The sequence below is a fragment of the Cydia strobilella genome, chromosome 1 (assembly GCF_947568885.1).
Source record: "Cydia strobilella chromosome 1, ilCydStro3.1, whole genome shotgun sequence".
Classification (NCBI taxonomy): domain Eukaryota; kingdom Metazoa; phylum Arthropoda; class Insecta; order Lepidoptera; family Tortricidae; genus Cydia; species Cydia strobilella.
In genome coordinates, this window is record NC_086041.1 from 21,883,946 (window position 1) to 21,905,918 (window position 21,973).

At 38.2% G+C, this 21,973-nt stretch overlaps 1 protein-coding gene across 3 annotated transcripts in view; it reads right to left on the reverse strand.

Moving 5' to 3' along the window:
• Window positions 1–21,973, reverse strand: part of LOC134741803 (uncharacterized) — a 154,848-nt gene that overhangs the window by 13,387 nt on the left and 119,488 nt on the right. The window contains exons 5-11 of one of the 3 annotated variants that reach the window (XM_063674703.1): window positions 13,865–14,058; window positions 10,768–10,909; window positions 9,438–9,452; window positions 8,453–8,605; window positions 8,019–8,203; window positions 7,353–7,495; window positions 321–455 (exon numbers count right to left, since the gene is read on the reverse strand). In XM_063674703.1, the coding sequence (XP_063530773.1) occupies window positions 321–455; window positions 7,353–7,495; window positions 8,019–8,203; window positions 8,453–8,605; window positions 9,438–9,452; window positions 10,768–10,909; window positions 13,865–14,058 (967 nt within the window). The remainder of the gene's footprint in view (window positions 1–320; window positions 456–7,352; window positions 7,496–8,018; window positions 8,204–8,452; window positions 8,606–9,437; window positions 9,453–10,767; window positions 10,910–13,864; window positions 14,059–21,973) is intronic. The other 2 variants (XM_063674710.1, XM_063674716.1) reach the window with 2 other exon arrangements.

Consider the following 21,973-nt stretch of genomic DNA (forward strand, 5'->3'; position numbering starts at 1 on the left):
GATTCGGATTATTTTTAAGCTATGAGGTATCTCCCACTAAATTCCACTACAGCCTCATCATATTACTCAAATAAAAATAGTATTTCACTACTTCTTATGTACATACATAGTTATATTAACTATAGAATAAAATAAATGTTACATTCATTCTAAAATATATTATATTTATTTATTTATTCGATATATTTTGGGATATTCGTCAATATTTTATTGGCAACATTATTTTCGATCTAAACTAAATATAACTTAGATGGGGTCTGAAAGTGGAAAAAAGTGAAATCCCGGGCAAGGGTGACTAGTGAGCAGGGATGGTGGCTCACCTGCCAGGCTTAGCTTTTGTTTTCTACAAGTCGGCGGGGCGGTGGGGCTGGCCAGAGCTACAGAGTGTGCCCGAGACACCCGCCTTTCCGGAGTTTCCATATGTGACTTTAGTTCAGTCGGTTGTGTTGGCGCATCTGCGTGGAACACTTAATTGGCTTAAGAATATATCCTTCAACTGTGCTATGCATTTTGGTTTGGTTTAGAAATTGGTAAAATTGTTGCATCTTATATTAATAATTTAAACGGTCAACCTAATCTAATAATCATATATTAATATGAGTGTCATATACAATTATGTAAGTCACACTACGCAGTTGCAATGCTCAGCCGGCGGATATAATCTTTACTTGAGTAAAGCGGCCGCGCGACGAGTTACTCTTGAGCCTACTTGTGTGGCGGTGTCGGGTGTGAGCATTGAACTATTATTACTAACGTATAGAACCGGCACAGAGAACCAGTATTTTGCGCCATGAGTTGCTGCCGTTTTGGCATCAAACCATAGAAGCGAAGCGTGAATCTCGCGACCTAAACGCGTAAGCGCTATGAATTTTACGGCGCTTCCGACGTTTTGATCGCGTGGTACAGGCTGTGATTGCGACAATTTCATTTTTTGGTATTTTTTTTTATTACAAAAAGGCAAGCATTTGACCGCAATCTCACCTGATGGTAAGTGCCGATGCAGTCTAGGATGGATCATGCTTACCTAAAAGATGTCTATTCACTCTCGATTTAAAAAGATCCAAGTTATAGTGGACTGGAATATATTTGCAGGAAGTGAATTCCACTCCTTAGCCGTTCGCATGATAAAGCTGGATGCATAGCGCTTAGTACGAATCAGTGGCAGAGTAACGACGTAAGGGTGAAACGCAAGTCCGCGTCTAGTCCCACGGTGGCAGAATGGAGATGGGGGATTAAATTATGTAATCCCATCGCACACTCCCCGAAATGTATCCTGTAGAACACCGATAAACAAGCTACCTTTCTACGGTGTTCAAGGCTCTGCAGTCTAGCCTCTACTAATCACGCATCTCCAATAAGCTTCCTAGCGCGTTTATCTATGGAATCTAAGGCGGCTAACTGATATTTGGCGGATCCATCCCAAAGGTGGCTGCAGTACTCCATACACGACCGGACTTGAGCTACGTAAAGCTGAAGAAGCTGCCCCGGTGTGAAGTACCGCTTGACCTTAGAGAGGACGCCCAATCGTCTAGCTGCAGATTTGGCCAGAGATTCAATATACGCCCTAAAGCTCAGGTTAGACGAGATACTCGTGCCAAGTAGCTGAAGATGGTTGGATATCGGTACAGATACATCCCGGAAAGTCAGAGTCAGGCCGAAAGGATTCCGTTTCGCAGAGAACAGACACGCCTGCGTTTTGGTTGCGTTGAATTTGACCAGGTTAGCGTCGCCCCAATCGGACACTGTCTTAAGTGTCAAATTCAGACAGTCCACCATAGCTCGTCGACAAGATTGGACCTCATCTTTTTTGGCCCGAACATTGGAGAGGTCTCTGTCCACGACAGTGCTATCATCGGCATATCCAAAAGTATCTGGGACTAGCATGTCGTTGATATGTAGCAGAAATAAGGTCGCGGACAGAACAGACCCCTGAGGAACGCCGGCGTTAATAGTCCATTGTTCAGATGTGTAGCCATCTAACACCACCCGAATGGAACGTTCGCTCAGGAAATTCTCAATCCAGTTGCACAGGCCAACTGGTAACCCATATGCTGAAAGCTTGCTCACTGGTATGTCGTCTCTATAGTAATAATAACTCAATGGGTGTGAGCAATCTACTATATTTGTGCTGGAAGTACATCATTCGATTACCATTGTTGTTGCTGTGATTATGTATAGTGTACGCTTGCCATTTAGAAATTGTAATTACAAAGCTATGGAACATCAGACTTATTCGAAGGTTAGAATTTGTCAGTTTCAAGCCTGTTACAGACGGAGCGATAATATACCGACAGAATCTGTCAGTATCTTACGGTATCTGTCGGACAGATACCGTAAGATACTGACAGATATCTTAGAGTATAGCTAAGCACCACACACGACAACGATATCAAAATATATATCGCTCTCTGTCTAGCACCTACATTGTGAGAGAGACGAAATATCCCAAAATATATCGTAATAATCATAATCATAATCACTATCGGTATATTACGATATATTTTGGGATATTTCGTAAAATGTTATAGCTCGGTAGCTATAACATCTTAAGGTATCTTAAGATGCCTTGCTATATAAGATATCGTAAGATGTCTTGCTATAAGATATCTTACGATATATTATCGCTCCGTCTGTGACCTTTCTAACAAATAATCAAAGTAAAGAGCGAGAGAGAGAGAGAGAGAGAGTCTCTTATGTTTATTATTCTATTTAAAACAGAAAACCAAAATTATTAATGTTTCCTACAATCATTAACTTAAGAGCGAGAAATTATATAACATACCTTTCCGTACGGACTTTTAATGGATAATAGGTTCATATGAGAGGAGAGTGTATTCACGGCCATTTTACTCGTTCTTATTAGTCTCTAAGGAGTCATAATGAGACAAATGACTACAGCACGTAATAAATTAAGACCTGATTCCGAAGATCCCTCTCAGATTTATCTCTGTCGGATAATTGACAACGTTTCTGAACCAATGAAATGTGTTGACACATTAGAAGCCTACATTAAAGTGTTAGACTTAATTAAAATACAGTTCCTAATTTACTATGTGGGTATAGCGTGACCTAGAAAATGTTAGTTGTGAGTACAAAGTAAGTTTTATTTTTATTACGGCACGAAATGAGTCGGTACAACTGCCTGTTATTATCCTCATAAAATAACAGAACTTTTAACTACACCCACGCTTCAGTAATACACGTGGCAGGCGAATGTACACGAGGGAGGAAAAGCAATGATTTAATTTTGATTTACCACGACCGATCTTAAAGTATTCTGGAACGTTTTCTATATTTTCCAGCTTTTGTTAGATTTACTGAGAATGATTGATTTTCATTCCGTTGGAGACGTGGTGTAAGTAATGAACATTACAGAGACCAAAAAAATGGGTTATTCCCACTTACCACCAAGTTGTTACCAGTGGTAACTACTGGCAATTTTTTTTCCACCTTTTACCACTGGTAACTACTGAAAAAAATAATTCCTAGTAGTTACCACTGGTAAAAGGTGGGATTTTTTTTCCCAGTAGTAACCACCAAAATGTTGTTAGAGTTCAATACTGAATGGTGAAATGCAGGCCATACTGAACAACTTTTATAATGGAACCAATAACGAAATCGCGAAAATAAATAGACTCTCCCATACAAATATCAACATCAGATCAGCCAAAATGTGACACAGCCAATTTTTTTTTATAAGTTTTGTTTTAATAAATTATTATAAATTGATTAGTATTTAATTTCAATAAACTGCCTTGAAAATGAACAAAATTACTAAAACAAACTGTTAAATTACCTAATAAAATCACTTGAAAAGTTATCTGAATGGATGATTAAATTTATCCTTACATATATTTAGTTTTTGCACTAGTACCGGTTAAACTGCTTTAATATTTTTGTTTGTTTTTAGGTCAGTTTACTGAAACACTAATCGACTTATATTATTAATAAAGCACTCTATATTTATACTATACTATTTATGCTGTTTTATTAGTATTGTACTCTAACATAATTTTGGTCGTAACTACTGGTGAAAAAAATTCCACCTTTTCCCGGTAGTCAAACAGTGGTAAAAGGTGGGAAAAAAATCCCAGTAGTTAACAACTTGGTGGTCACTAGTGGGAAATACCCAAAAAAATAGTTCAATGGCCTGTGGTCTTAACTTTATTCGCTCAATTAACTAGCATAATAGTTATGCATGTAAGTTATATCGTTACCATTATTCTACACGCAACATATTTTTTCAACGTTTTTAAGTAATTAAGTTGCTTTAATAATGAAAGTAACTACCATTTATGTACCAGTAGGTAAGCATGTTAATACAATTTCTGCAGGTTATAACTTATACGATATAGGTATAAGTTATAACCTGCAGAAATATATACTAGGCCTGCAAAAAAAATTAACTGCTTCACTACTATATTAGATATTACTTTTAAGCCTTCAGCTGCCTAGGAACCTAACCGGTTTAGCATATGTACTGTATGTTACTCTAGACGTGGAACTATAAGGGAAGAATTGCACCGGATAGTTAGGCTTGGCACTCACGACGACAAGAGTATAACGACGAACAAGAATGTTGTTAAGTGGAAGTTAGAGAGACAATTACATAAAGTGACCTTAACGTTTTATTTTATGGCATATATTTAAGATTAAAAATAGAAATTAAAGTTCACTCCATAACGATAAGAATAAATACGTAATGCATATTACAATTCTTAGAAAATCCTGTTTACAATTTCATTGATTCGAAATGAAACCTTATATTCATTAATGCACAATATGATGTTACTTGTGCATTAAATACGGGCTTAAGACGAAGCTAGGTCATATTACAGTCCGCCTGCAGCGTAATAAGCCGGGCCCCCGTGCCGTGCAGCATCCGTAACTAAATTTGCAGGTACAACATTTTATACCCAACTGGACCGAATTAAAATTCAAATTGCAACAACTACATGTGCAACCGAACTATTACTTAAAAGATGAAACTTGCAAATTTAATGCTGCTTATCCAACAAACACGCCAACTATTACTTTGGCTAATTTAACATTAGCTTAGATATAGTCATATGCAACGGAAATTCCGTTTTTAAGCAGTTAATTAATTAAGTATACTTAGGTACAACGTGTCTCTACCCTCTGGACATATAGGTAGATGAATAGGACGCGTCGATTAGGGTATTCCTAACCTATGTACAAAGTCTCATTCAAAATTAATGATTTTACGATTTAATATTTCGGAACAGCCTGTATGTAGATACACGGTAATTAAAGAGTATGTCATGTCACTACCTATATAATAGTGTCACTTTAATCTTGTCGTCATTGTGAACGACTGATAGAGTATGCTACAATCATAGAGTAACTTATACTAGAGCGGTACTGTCATAGTAAATTTTGTAACCCCAGTAAATTCACTGCCATCTGTCGACACACTTTAAAACTAAAAATGAAGATTTATAAAAATACGATAAAATGTATTTAAATATGGATAAATGATTTTTTTTTATTTGCATTAATTATTTTTATGATTTTGACCCATGTTCTTTCACTGATATGCGTTAAAATTGTTAAATAACAAACGAAACCGTCAACGCCATCTATACGACAGTAAGCCAAAGCTAGTAGCGCCCTCTGAACGAGAATCAAATTTTCTTGATTTTCGAGGCACGTTTTATCCTTAGACTGTATCCATCTATTACGGAGTTATATCTATCATTGGCTACAATTTATTGATGATTTTTTTGAGTTAATTTAACGTTCAAACATATTTTTTTATGTTCATCTAATCAAATAATTTACCATATTAGAACATTCCTGAGAATCCTCGGGATCTCGGTAAATTTAAAATTAAATTTTACGCGATTAGCCCGTGTTAAATAGGTACATATATCTCATCGCGTATCACATACATTGCTGTAAATTATTATTTTGTTTGCTTTAAAATTCTACAACAAAGTTATAATTACTAGGTTATGCTTTAGTAAGAGGAGTTTGCTGAGCTTATGTAAATGTTTGATATCACACAACAGTAGCTGAGAAATTAGATTGAGAGCTTGCGGACTTAGTCTTTCTGTTATTAACATATATTATAATAGATCAATATGATAAACTGTATGTATGCTTTCGATAGTAATAGTAACAGTGGATAACAGGAGAATTGCCAAGTTCTAAATGCTTACAATGGAATTTCGGTACCTCATAACCCGAAATTATCGTTAATACGAAATACATTTTTTTTATTTCCACACATATACAATTAATATTACGGGATGAACCCAATGCGATAATTAAGCAAAAAAATAAATGTATAAACATACAAAATACAAGTACCTATATCTAACAAATATTTTTTTTTCCTACATAACTAGCTATATAATTTTATTCCCTTCTATTTAAACCTCCAAAATTAAACTGCGGCGGTAGCACGGTCGCATTTTTATCGCTTGTCACCATGTAATGCCTGTCACGTTCTAATATGTATCTAAATGTGTAAGTGACGGGCATAGTGACAGGCGTTAAAAATGGAGTCATGCTGCGCCCGCTGAAACATTTAACCTTACCACGCAGAAGTAACCCACGGCTTCCTATAGTACAGTAAGGTGCATTGGAGTAACTTCGATTACATAGTTCGAAAGAGGGTAATTTTTAAAATGGCAAATATCTACACGGTGGCTAAAAATAAGTGGATTCCTGTTGTCAGGGAGGTTTTGGGTCCCATAGTAAAAGTTGCTCAGTATAATCCCAAAGGGAATGCACTTATTTTTTTGCCACCCTTTATAAAACCAGAAGCACTTCACCATCTTGCTTATATTGTTATTAGTGTGCTGCTGTTGTCTATATGAGTATCTCGAAGTTATTACCTAAAATACCCTTACAGTACATATGGTGCTACTTTACCGCACTAGTGCGATAATAAGAACATTACGTAACTATGTTGAAAATTTAAAGGGCCAATGTACTGTACAATGTTGTACGATACATGTGCGAATAGGTAATTCGCAACTGGCATCGCATTTTTCGCACTTGTATCGTAATGTACTATTGTAATTGTAAGAAAATAATAAGACTGGTATTATTGTACGTGTTGTGTGCTTATCTCTGTAATACGAAATATTCGTTGGTCACTTTCTCGAAATTATTTTTTAACGAACTCGTCGGTTTCTACGAAAATCAACAAAAAACTTCAACCGGTTCCACTGTACATAGGAGGCTGCTGCATAGATAGTTATATTAATACATAAGGCTTGTTAAATTAGTCAATAGGTACTTAGTTCACACAATATGTATACGATCAAGTCTAAAGCGTAAAGGGAAACTAATAATAGCCGTTTATAATTAGATTGGCATACCATTAGGCTGCTCATAGTGGTTGTTGTCCTTGGTCAGTCTGCGGAACTTGCGGGGCGAGAGGCAGGGGGAGCGTGAGCCGTCCACCGCGTCGGGGGTGAGTCGCCGCGCCGCCAGGTCGCACAACATCGACACCGCTTCGGGCCTGAGGGCAGAATGCTACTAAATAAGCAAACTGCACACGCACAGAGCAAACCTTAACCTACTTAATAGCTTAGATATCAGAAAACATAAGACGGCTAGTTAATAATATTGCGCCACGTTATGTCATACATGGTTAACACCAAAAATAATGAAATAAATAGTTAACACCAATTAATAACTAGTATTGTAGGTAACTAATCGATTTAAATTATATAAAACGTCATACCTTTTGTGTACCTACTCAAAACTTTCGGTGACGGTGCGACTGTTGCAATACCGCAGTATTCTGAGCTACACTTTCACAAGTTTTTTCTAAAGCCGATTTGCTTACTTTGGAGGATCTGGGGGCCTAGCTAAAATGACAATTGTTTGTGCAGTAGCGAACGATTGCCATTTTGGCTAGGCCCCCTGTTCGTTCGGTGCATCGAAGGAGAGCTCAATCCTAGGGAGATATAAACGACAGTGTGTGGCCGCGTGCTCTCAGTACTAGGAGGTAATGGAGGATAGTGGGTTACAACACATGCCTTAGCGGGGGTTTAGGCCGGGGCGGTGCTGGGTCAGAGTCGGTAGGCTCCTCCTTGGGTGACATGGGCGACAGTGGTGTCGCTGCGTGGTCGCGGTACAGCCGCAGACGCACCTCCGAGCCACACGCGCGCAGGAACGCCACGGCCGCTGCATGCGACATGTTCGACATCGCTGTGTCGTTCACCTGACGGTGAAAATTTAAGAGATAGAGTTAGAGATTTTCAGTAGTCTGGGCTATCAAAATCTCTGTCAGCTTGGTCAAGTTCTATTAGGTACTTTGATTTAAATCACGGCCCTTCGGGCTTTTAACAATCAATTTAAAAAGCAGCTAAGGCTCTTACATACTCAAAGAAACTTTACATATTGTAGAAGCGTTCTTTTTGTAGCAGCGGAATCTAGGTTGTAAAATGGTAAATAGATATACAATACATACCGCGACAATCCGGTCGCCGGGCTGTATCCGGCCGTCGCTGAGCGCGGGCTCGCGCACCAGGGCGCGCACGTAGTGCCCTAGCGCGCTATGGTCCTCCTTACGGAGTGTGAAACCCAGTGAGCCGTTAACTTTCGTCATCACTATGTCGAACTCCTGGAACAAACCAGATATTACTAAATTCGTATGCATTGTATTGTAGTACGGGTAGGTTATTATTATTACTAAATTCGTATGCATACGGGTAGGTTACCGCAACGGTTACGTTCGATGACTGGCCTATGCTGCTTGAGGGGTGATAGGCGAGTCCAGCCAGCCCAACTTCTCAAGAAATCTATACTACTACTGACGCATCATTATTATTCCTCTCATTATAGCATATATTATTTTAAAAATACGTGAGTGAAACCGCTACGTTAGTTAAGTTAATATGTCTCACGATAGTTTAAATTCGATTATATTATTTTATCATCGAATTTGCTCGACTGGAACTTTTTATAATATGAATATACGAGTATACCTAGTTACAATTTATATATAGTTATATGTACAGTCGCCATCAGATATATCGGAGCGGCCAAGGTGCTTCCAAATATCTGAACACGCCTCTACTGTCAAGGGCGCTAGAGTGCGTGTTCAGATATTTTTAGCACCTCGGCCGCTCCGATATATCTGATGGCGACTGTACATACTTACATAAATATATGTAGGTAAATTTTTTAGACGTAAATAGAAAAATGGCATCATTAAGTATTATTTTTTAAGTTTAATATTAATATAATTTTTTAATAATATGTAATTCTATGGATGTAATTAATCCGAAATAAAAGCTTTTTAATTTTTTTTATTAAAAAATATGTGTGAAGATTTATGTCGATAACTGGTATATTCTAGGAAGGACTATTTCATATTAATGACTAGAATGTTATTAATTAATGCATTAACGAGAATATTTCTCTTCCTCGTAGTGATCAAACCGTCTACTTACCACCGATCCATCATCCTTTGAGGCGTGAACAAAAAGGTTTATTAATAGCTACTTACATGAAAATCGTAATAAGTTACCGTAGCGATATTAATAGGCAATTGCCTCGTCTATTACGGTTTACGGCGTGTCTAATCTCGCTCGGACCACTTAGGGGAGCAAAATTACTAGATATCACTAAGGCGAAAACTCATCAAGTATATCTATCTGAATATTAGCAATATGGAAAAGGTTAGGGTGATTCCCTCATTACCTATTAGGGCAATAGAGGTTTTGCGTGTCCGAGTTCATGATAAGGCTATCCTAAGACGAGCGGCATTCCTATTAGCTAAAATGAGAAATAAAAGGACGAACTCATACGCTACTGATTGAGTTGCTTCAATGAACAAAAATAAGGCACGAATACTGACTAAATTATCTACGTTTTTTAGAAAACTACGTTTAAGTACATAATATTAAACTACAGTATGGGGTTCTTCAAAAAAGGAGTGTACAGGTTTTTTCTCAAAAATGGACGGCAAAGTCGACGTTGCCGGTTAAAAAGTAGGTCGCGAAGTGCGTAGTTTATGGTCTGTCAAAAAATTAAAAAGTTAAAAACATTGCAGTCTCGATTTCGGGACTGCAATGTTGCATACAAATTCCATTATTTGTCGAGTTCCAAACTTTTTAAAAGTTGAAGTGGCCATATCAAATGAAGGCATAGGTCCATTAAACAGCCAAACAGATGATCAGTACTTATTATTATAATGTTGGTACCGCGACTATTTAGGTGTCTCAAATAGGTTGGCGTATTTTCAGCAGAAAAATACACTTCCATTTAAAATTAAAAAAATAAAACGGCGGCAAAGCAAATCTTTTTACTTTTTTCTGTGAAAATATATACATAACAATGTTGCTTCTGTAAAATATTTCTATTATATTTGCATTTATTGCGCCATTTTTGAGAAAAGCACTATATATGACTCGGCTGGAAGGCTACTTGCTGGCTTCGGATTCAATTAAACGGACTCCCAAGGTCGTCCGTTTAAAACAAATCCTCAGCCAGCAAGTTGCTACTTCCGAGCCTCGACAATAATGTACTATTAAAGGGTCGGCAACACGCGTGTAATATCTCCGGTGTTGCAGGCGTCCATAGGCTACGGTAACTGCTTACTATCAGGCGGGCCGTATGCTTGATTGCCACCGACGTGGTATAAAAAAAAACACATACTTATTCTACTCTAAAAAGGGATAGTTGTAAACAAGCACTTTAGTGACTTCCGTGATACGAATACCTACTAGGGCATCATAACGTGGTGGGTCTGGATAGTATAGTTGTTATTAATTTCCGTACCCCGTATTGTATGTCGTAGACGGGGAGCGGACGGTCGAGGTCCGGAAGACGTAGCTCCCGCCGGTCTGGTTCGGGGCTCGCCTCGCGCCGCCCTCGCCCTTCAGATGACGAGGTGGTCGCACTGCTAGTTGTTGCTGATAACCTGATGAAAAAAAAGTTATAAATGTGGCCGATTTTTAACTCTACTTTTAGCATCGTGGTCTTTCCGAGCCGCCTTTTTGAGCTGGTTTGCTATAAATGTGAAAAGAGTATTGTGTTATGTTATGTTAAATGTAAAACTTTATGAATAAAACGTTAATAAACGTTATTGAATAAAACTTTAAAAAAAATTGGACTACGTCTGTCCCCTTTCGTCTTAACAATGGTAGTATTTTCTGTAGAGTTGAGGTATCTATGAGATATCGATAACAGTTACGTCGATTTTTTTTAATTTAAAAAAAGTAGTAGGATGACGACTGGTTTGACCTAGTGGGTAGGCCCTGCCTGTGAAGCCGATGGTCCTGGGTTCGAATCCCGGTAAGGGCTTTTATTTGTGTGATGAGCACAGATTGTTCCCGAGTCTTGGGTGTTTTCTATGTATTTATGTATTTGTATATTATATATTTCTTTGTGTGTGTGTACCCACAACATAAGCCTTTTTGAGCTTACCGTGGAACTGAGTCAATCTGTGTAAGAATGTCCTATAATATTTATTTATATATATATATAAAAAGTTCTAGGTATAGTCATGAATAGAAAATATATAGTAAAATGTAAATGAAGTCTCTCGTTTGCTCATCGACAGCATTAGGGAGGAGGAGGAGGAAATATATTTGTATTCAATAAGAGTGGCTTAAATTTCGTGGGCGTTTGTAGTAGTCGAGCATGTTGGGCAACATGCGTAGTTAATGTTAGTGTCGGCCTGAAAAGGGTTTGAAGGTTACACGCGCAGTTCGCGACATACCTAGGTATTTGTATTAAAAGGTAAAACGGGTTCAGCTAGCAGTTTTTAAAAATTCGTAGCGCTTTTGTAGATAATTTTGTAGATTGTAGGTCACGAAATAAAATATTAATCTTGTGAAAATTTCCTCGATTTGATCGATTGCGATCAGGTTTGTTTTTAGGATCAAATGTCTATATGGGAGTTATGGGACCCATTGTATTAAAGCAATACAAAAGTCAGAAATGATAGTCAAAGTCCGACAGTGGTACTTCATTCGCGAAACGCTCCTAACAAAACGATAAGTGAACGTGACGTCAAGGTCACTGAGAGCCCATCTTGAAGTATGGTCAAATTAAGAAAATTTCGTTTTTGTCGGTGAAATATTGCGTTTATGTTTATAGTTGCTCTATAATCTTTTTTTGGATAAAATGTAAGGAATCAAATGGTACCCTTACTTTTTTTCTTTTTGGATGTTAAAAAAATAAACTTAAATTTTGAAACTCTTAGGTCCCGTACTTTTATATTATTTACATAAGTATATTATTTTAATATCCACATTATTGTGATACATTGCTCATTTGCTATATATTTTACTAGCTTTTATTAATGATAGCCGCGGTCCCGGGTACGCACGGCCGTCCGCTCAGTGCTCAGCGAGCTGCTTTTGGAAAGGGATTAAAGTGTACCTACATATTCCTATGTACGTATTCATTTCCGATAGCATATGTCAAAGTTTGACAAATGACGTGTCAATCGATTCGTCTTCATGAGTCATAACACCCATGTCGCGGGCGGTGTCGTGTCACTTGGGAATTTATCGAATGTACAATTTATAGTTAACACTATCTCTACTGAGCTCGTTCACTTACCTGTACTAACAATGGCATTCTGTTAAACAAAAGCCATTATTTATTTTGTGTGAGCGCGTGGCCATTGTGACTGAGGCTCACACAAAATGGCCACGTGCTCAGGCACAAAGGCCACGCGCTCACACAAAAGAAATAAATGGCTTTTGTTTAACAGAATGCCATTGTTAGTACAGGTAAGTGAACGAGCTCAGTAGAGATAGCGTTAACTATAAGCGTATGTTGTGTAATATAATTGACAATATTGCGGTCTCATGGTTCATGAAAACCCCTATTCGTTTTGAAAGACCTGCCTATCCCACCCACGACACCCCAACACTATAGGGTTGAACCCTACAATTGTAAAAAAAATGTATCCCTTTTTGTCCGCGTGATTGATTTAAGTATATACTCATTTCAAATTGCAGCTTTCTAGCACTAACGGTCAGTGAGCTTAGCCAGCTTAGCTTAGACAGACAGAGAGACAGACGGACATAGCAAAACTATGAGGGTTCTTAATTCACTACGGAAGTCTAAAAAGTTATATTATCTATATATATAAACGTAAAAGTCCTGATTGACTGACTCACGCCCAGCCCAAACCGTTGGACCTAGAGCTGAATTTTTCACAATAGGTAGTTTTTATAACGTTATAGTATCCACTAAGGGGTTTTTCAAAATTCATGCCCTAAGGGGATGAATTGAGGGTCCAAAGTTTGTATGGGGTTCAAGTTTTATTTTAAGCTAGCTATTTGAAACTTCGTTAAAAGATATATTATTTAAATACAAGAAAACCAATTTTAGCGTTTTTGAAAATTCATCCCCTAACAGGGTTAAAAAGGGGTTGAAAGTTTGAATCCATTACAAATGCTTTGAAACCTCTTAGAAAGACATAATAACCGATTACAAAAAAGTAATTTCCACGTTTTTGAAAATTCAACTAAGGGGGTTAAAAAGGGGTTGAAAGTTTGCAGGGGTCCTAATTTTATTTTATACTAGGTACTTTTTGAAACTTCGTGGAAAGATATGTATGTTTGTGTGTACTTGTGTGTGTGTATTCATCCGTTTGCAACCTTTTTCGTTTATTAGCTAATATTTACGTATTGATATAGTTATTTACGATACAAGTGCGGAAAAGAGGAAATTTTAAACGAGTAACGTTTTAAATCGACACGAGTTGCGAATTACCTTTTTGCACGTGTATCGTACAACGTTTTACAGTACATATGGCCCTTTAAACTTTCGACATATGCCCGAAAAGTGCTCTTTTACGCACTAGTGCGAGAAACTAGCACCATATGTACTGTAAAATGTATTTTAATGAGCTCACCTCGCGTGCAATGGATGACAGTTGAGCGGATCTAACGGCAGATGCTGCGGTAGCGGTAAGTGTGGTGGGTGAGGGGTCCTCGCAGGCGGCGTCGGGGGGTCAGGCGGGGTCACGCTCTCCAGCACGTCGTGGGGAGGCCGGCAGACTCGCAGCTCGACCCTCGGCGACGCCGTCCGGAGCACCTCCAGGGCTTCCTGGTATCGTATACGGGATTAGAGATTAACATGTCAGCTATTTAATTTAGCGCTTAGTGTATTTACCAAGTGCAGGAAAATCGAATGCTTTGGCGAACCAGCACAACTGTAACCTCTAGACTAGTAGCAACTATTCGTAATTGGGGAGCGCACTTGTGCTGTTTCGCCCCAAGATCGTCTTGCTTGCTATGTAAATCATCTGATAACGAGATATAATTGAACGGTTCATTAGTATATATATCATACTACTAAAAGGACCTGGAGGTTCATAAAATATATATTTAAAAAAAATTGGTATACAACAAGCATATACTGTCCGCGCGCGAATTCCGTGCACGGCTGAAGAATATTAGGAATGTTGGGCGTCATGACAGTGATGGTGACTGGTGTCATTTTGTACGTACGGGCGCGGCGCACCCCCCCCCCCCCCACTTCCTCGACCTATTAGGATACATACAATATGAAGCAATAGTACTTAATTAACAGAGTATTCATGTTATTACAGTATATATTTATTTTTGTAAGGTTATTAGCAAAGAGTAAAGTAAGTATATAGGGAAAGAGAGCCCTCTTGAAGCACTTTATGGAAACTCATTTGAAAGCGCCATCTCTGACTTCATCCTGAAACTAAGTATGTATGTGTGCGTGCACAACTACATATGCATCCATCCATACGTTTACTTTCGTTCTACATAATATTAGGACTACTTGGTCGGTTTACAAGTAAATTATTGGTTTCTTGTAACAAAAATCTTATTGGTTACAAGAAATCAAACAATCAAGCTGATGAATTTCAGGCATAGGTTGTGTCTTGTCTACGCACGTACCTCCAAAGATGCGCTCTAATTCGTCTCAGATGCCTTTGGCGGGATCTAATCGCACGAATCTTTGCAGTGCCACCGAACATGTTTTTCGTAAACTAAATTAAAATTACCAATATATTTTCATTATTTGAAAGGTGTTTTTCATAGGTAGGCTTGCTTCATTTTTAATCAGCTTACCACTAGAATTAATAGAGAATAAATGTGCTCATATATCTGTTTACGACAATTATTTTTGTCTGACAGGAAACAACCGTTGTTAAGGTAACAACCAGGGACCGGCCCGCTATCCCTTATCGGGGTTTTATAAGGGTATTGCATAAGGCTTAACTCACCATACCCTTTGCCAGACGAAATACCCTTACAAAACCCTTATCATCCGCTCACCAACACCTTGCATATTGCTTATAAGGGTTAGCCTTATAAAGGGCTTCCCTTTTAGCATATAAGCGTGCTAATTTAAGTCATCTACCTTGTTCATAAAGCACACATTACTTCGAATCCGAGCGATCGTCGGCGGCGACGGCGGCGTTCTTTGACTAGGCACGTATTTTCTTTCCTTTTCATACACTACCGTAGATATATACTAATCCTGTCTCTTTCACGCAAAGGGAAACCTTTATAAAAAGCGCTTAAAGATAAGGGTAAGCTAGCTTTTGGTTAGCTTTGCGGTAAGGGTTAGTCAGAGGTAAGGGTATGAATGGGCTTGCAGTTCAAAAGGGAAAGTCTTTCAATGTGTTAGCCGTGTTTAAGTGTCGCCCATTGAAAGGGTTTTATCGCGGAAAGGGTTGTCCGGTCCCTGTAGTAACAACATTGTCAACATTATAAATAAAGAAAGGGCAACAAAGACTTGACAAAGAGGTGTATATGCAACATTCTTAATGTTGTATCCAATATCCATGCCATGGAGACTATATAAAGGAGCCAAATCTCTATGTATGAAAAGTGTCCATCAAAAAACAGTAATTAGGCGGCGCCACCATATACCGAAATACTACCAAAAACAACCTACGTAATTTGGTCGGGTTATTTGTTGGTTCATGTTATACTCATGTCCCAGCCCCTAACTAGTGCCACCGGAGAGATTAGGAACTATTATTTAAAGCTGAAAGCGGTCACTTTTGCAACAATTCTGCCATAAGAGATTAGCATCCTTTCTATACCATCCATAATCCATGCCTTAAAATTATATCCGTTTGTAGTGACATCTAGTGATGTAGTTTGCATAATCGGAAGTCAACTTTACGCAAAAGTAGGTTGTCTAGAGTGAATTAATAGAAATCGCTACCATCTTTACTAACAAACTATATTTCTAGTGTCCCCCCCTGGTTATTAGTTTAAATTTGGAACATCTGTCAAAACATATTGACATTTGATCTATGAATTTAAAAAAAGTACGGATGCGTGACATGCGTGAAAAAGATTTCATTTACCGCCATTTAACGTACAGTTTATCTTTTAATTAGTTTTAAGTAATATTGTCTTCGAGCTTCGGTTACCGCCCGTGTCCGGCCGTGGCCGGTGGTGCCCGGGGTCTTGTCCGGTTCGGGTAGTTTTCAGTACGTATAAAATTAATTTGTTTTGTTGTTTATAAACAAAGTTAAAGCAAAAGTTTTGTGTAAAATGAGCGATAAAGATATTTCGGAGACGCCACCCCTCAAATGTGCGAGTTCCGCCAGAGAGCAACGATGCCACACGTCGGCTGAAATATGAGGTTAGTGAATATACCATAGAAATCTCACTCACTTCGTTTCTTAAACCCACACTACTACTATTATTTACAGTAGCAGTAGTTTCGTGCATATGTCGAAAGTTTAAAGGGCCATATGTACTGTAAAACGTTGTACGATACACTTGCGAAAAGGTAATTCGCAACTCATGTCGATTTAAAACACTCCCTGCGGTCGTGCTTTAATTTATCGCCACTCGTTTCGAATTCCCTCTTTTCCGCACTTGTATCGTAAATAACTATTATATGGTAAGTGTAGGTAATCAAACGCATTACGTATGTAGGCGAATTAATGGATTAGTAATTAAGATGTTAAGGGCGACAATTGGTTTTGATTTCTAGGAATGCTTTCTTAATTATCAAATTAATTTTTGGCTGTAGTTATATGGTCCACGAAACTTAAATATTGTACTGAATCAATTAAAATAGACTTAATGATAAAGTAGTTGACTTAAAGTGGCACATTTGCAATAAAACATTGCAGCAAAGCATAAAAACCCCAAATTTTTATTTTGCATATAATAAACTATTTGTCTTGGTCCAGTTCTACATAGACGAGTAAACAAGTCGCATTCCTGCGAAGGCACCCAACAGTTTAAAAGGTTTATATTGACGCTCCGTTTATCTATTGACATCGAATAAGTTATTTACTGGCTTTTAATTCAGAGCTTCTATATGGAAAAGCGAACTTTTAATGTTTTCGTCACGGTCTGAAACGGTTTATATTGAAAGAGACTAGGCGGTATAGATTTGGTTTTGTAATTCGGTATTCAAGTGCTTGCGAGGCATGGAAAAACGCAAATACAGGCCACGGAAAAAAGTATCGAATGTTCGTTTCACGGTGTCACCATTCGTTTCAAATTTAAAGTGGCTGAAAATTAAGTCGTGTTTTATAAATTACACTCATTTTGATTTCTGATTCTAGAACGTGTATGTAGGTAGGTATTTAAATAAATAATATATACATTATATGAGCATTTTAATTAGATATTCAAAAGGGTATGACAATAGAAGTAAGGGGCAAATAACAAATAGGAGTTTTGGTTAAGACTTAGCCAACCTCGAAAACTTCGCTCGACGGAACAGTTTAGAAACCAATTAGTCAAATAGTCCCGAGACAAGACAAAGCGTAAATTTAAGTTTAATTTGACAAGGACGGGCAAAGACCACAGCCGTTGATGAGGAATTCACATCGGCTTCAATTGTCAACTCAAAAACATTTTGTAAATAGCGTCATTGTTTTGCTGCACGTGAACTTCTCTTCTCTGTTCTTGCTTTTCTCTATCCTTATTTCTGTAAATTTACTTTGCTTTTCATCCTTGGTGGTCACCAATCTTCTCATAGAAAAAGCAGTCGCTGGTCACTATGTCGACCAACCTGTCTAGTGTGTGTGTGTGTGTGTGTGTATTAGGAAGTTAAATAAAATAATTTCTCATTAACTCCTGGCAGGGAAATTTTATGAATAAATAATTGAATTGAATTGAATTGCAGGGCATATGATATTCGTAGTTACAAATCAAAAGTCTAAGGGCACCGAGAATGGGCTCCAGGGTCTTTAGCACCTGTCTATAATAGCTGCTAAAGATCAGATTTAAATTGCGTATACCATCGTATACGCATTGTTATTTAATGCTTTTTCAGTGTTCATTGCAAATGTTTGTTCTGTTGCTAGGCAATCTCAAACCAATCGTAAAAGCATAGAGTAACTTATACTAGAGCGGTACTGTCATAGTAAATTTTGTAACCCCAGTAAATTCACTGCCATCTGTCGACACACTTTAAAACTAAAAATGAAGATTTATAAAAATACGATAGAATGTATTTAAATATAGATAAATGATTTTTTTTATTTGCATTAATTATTTTTATGATTTTCACTGATATGCGTTAAAATTTTAAAATAACAAACGAAACCGTCAACGCCATCTATACGACTGTAGGCCAAAACTAGTAGCGCCCTCTGAACGAGAATCAAATTTTCTTGATTTTCGAGGCACGTTTTTTCCTTAGACTGTATCCATCTATTACGGAGTTATATCTATCTTTGGTAAAAGTGAAATTGTAGCATAAGAGCATAACATCCGTTCGAAACGGTGGCACCCGCGGTATAACGGACGAATACGGAAATAATTGAATTTCCCAAACAAAATTGAGTTAAAATGGGTCATTCATTTTTTTATTTTGTTTTCTAAGGGTCTGTATTCGCGCGAATGAATAGCGGTGCCATTGATGTTCGACTTCTCATTTTATTTTCACATTAGGTCTTTACCTTGGCATTTATTTTTAATGATTCGCTATTACAACTCTAGGTACACTAGATTGACCTTTACTAAGATACGTTTCAAATGGATTTACTTACGGTGTCACAGAATAAGTAATGATATTTCACACGTAAAGGACACGCTCCACCTTGTAACAAATCGCATGTGCTCTAGTACAGATAGTAGATATAATAAACGTGTTAGGCATATTTAAGTATATATATTAAACATTTCATTATGATTCAGAGAACTGCAATTAAATAGATAACTTTGCTTAATGTCTAGGAAAGATCAACAACATACAGTAAATAACATTGCATACATAAATACCGTTTCAGATATATAGACAAGCCAGCATGGTAACAATACGATAAAAATCAACAACATTACAGAATTCCAAGAAATAATAAATAATAAATTGTTTTAAAAATAAATGTGAATTTGGCCGACGCACCGGGCAAAAATTCCAAGAAATCCAGGTCAATGCGAATTGGGTGGCCATATGACGGGGGTTTACCCGAAAAGTCGGGAAAATTTATCAAGTTTTGGGGAGATGATTATTTAATGAAGAGAATATCTATGTATGGAAATTTGACAACACTCATGAACGGATTATTGCCAAAACTATGCTAAGTTCGCAATAGGGATGATGATAATAATAATAAAATATTTCAGAACATAACACAAGTAGATTCATAAAACTAATATACGAGTAGACGAGGCTTAGATAAGTGGATAACGGCAGGTAGAATTATCATTAAAACACTAAATTCAAACTCTAAATGCATGATTGATAGCTGATTAGTAAGAAATTGTACTCAAATAATTGGGTATTTTTATTATTATCTCTCTACAAAACAGTATATATGTTTCTTATTACTAAAACTCCTTTTCTATCAGAAACAAATATCAAAATATATATTAACAAAACGGGAATTTTATCGGGAAATTGGAAATTTGTGTATGGTAATACTTGCGAAAGTGTACCTTGCTGCACGTTGAATTAGGGTTGCTGAACTTCCCCCCGCGGGTTGCTCACCTTGTCGTGGTGGAGGGGCTTAGTAACCGTGGCTTGGTCACCCACGGTGAAGCGAAGAGGCAACCAGGGCCGGCCTGTTTGGGTCGCGGGCTGGCCCGAGGAGGACGCTCCAAGTGGGCTGGTTTAGCCCGCTTGTGATGCGCCGAAGGTGGACCGTCGAGGAAGAGGAGTGTCGGTATTGCGGTAAGCCGTTCTCCCTATCCTCGGCGGCCGAGGTGGGATCGCAGGGGAAGAGGAGTGATGATATTTCGATGCGCCACTCTCCCTATCTCCTGCGAACTTGGCGGGGCCGTTCCGCTGTAGCGGCGTTGGTGGGGCTGCAGAGGAAGAGGAGTGTCGGTGTTACGATGTGCCGTTCTATGTCCTCTGCAGCCGAGTTGTGGTTTTGCGGCAGAAGCATATACCTGATCTGTCGCCAGGCTCCGGGGAAATTCCTGGCGCCCGTGGCTTCCTTGTGGCGGGCTCGGGGGGTCCGCTACGATACAGAATGGAAGCCGAGGAGGAAGGCGCGTCTTACCATCTGGCGCGCCTAGCGTGAAGCGCCTTCGGGCATTCGCGAAGGAGCCGCGCTCGTGGGCGGCTGCCGCCGGTGGGGTCGCAGATGACAAGCGCAAGCGTTCCTGTAACCCCACCAATAGGGCGGCGAGGCGGCATATGGGGGGTTTTTTAGTGGGTACACCGTGGGCCTCATTAGCCTAGACGGGAGTCCCACATAACCACTCGGGTCACCCCCCGCACCCGGGTGGTATGCGTAATGCATTTTTCCCTCCTAACAAAAAAAAAGGGTTGCTGAACTTTTTAAACTAGATAATAACAACAATCTGTGGGGGTGAACCTTAACGTGATAATAATAAGGGTGAATTTCGGTTAATCAGGGGGACAAAATTAATTGATCAAATATTTTGGAGGAGGATTATTATAGAGGAGGATGGTTGTAGGTGGGACATTCAATTTCGGATATTTAGACGCGTAAGGTGTGACTCTGCCCGTGCATTGAGCCTAAGCCTAGACTAAAGTTCGGGATACCTATTAGTATTAGAATACCTATTTCTCCTGGAATATCTCTGCCTTTTCGCCGGTGGCATAGAGTTCGGTTCGGAGTGCTTGAACGGTTTTAATAGTGTCAAAAACGTTTACTTTTGCTTGCCGTCGCACAGTGTGTCATAGAGCTTCGGGATAGTGTTAGAACGTGCAGTATGGAGCAGTAGTAGGGGAGACATAGAACGAGATCGTCAGGTTGGTAAGCGGTATCATGTTGTTTACTAAGATAGGAGTCGAGTAACGGAATATTTGGCCGACTTTCATTTCAATTTAGAGGATATTTAGTAGATCCATTTTATTTTGATCTAAAAATAAATACTTAGTATTTTTATTTTGTTTTGATAACATTTAATAATTAATTAATTTTATAAAGTAACTAGACCTGAGAGTATCAGTTCATAGATCCAATAATTCCTTATTGCATTTGTGTGTACTAATCAATTTTGATGGCATTGAACATCTCTTGTGGGTTGAAACGTTAACCGTGCAAACCAAGCCCATAAGTTTTTCAGTGATTTAGATTTGTGAGTGTATTTGTGTCGAAGTGAGTCAGGCAGATGCCATAGATTGTGTAGGGCAGTCTGTAAATTTTAAAGTATGAAGAAAGAAAAGCTCGAGCCTTGGTAAGTGGATTTTTCATTACAGTGTGATTGACTGTGTAATTTTCCAGGGCATTAAGTGTTTATTCCACAGGTCATTTTATGTGTTTATGTAAATTTTCAGGAAGATCCTATAATTAAATCTAGTCATTATTCTGTTTTTCAGTCTAAATATAAACCAGCGATAAGAAAACTTAATCCATAGAGAAACTCTGTAAAACATTTTTATAAAAATTTAACTCTATAATTTAGATATTTATGAAATATTTATTTATATCATCTGTTATTATTTATTTAAATTTACAAGTATATGTTCATCCCGTAGCAAACATTTTAGCATGTGGGGTGTAGCTTCTAGATTCTGAAATTTAAACAAATAACAGAGTCAATGTAGCTTCTGAAAGTCCAATTTGATATTTTTACAG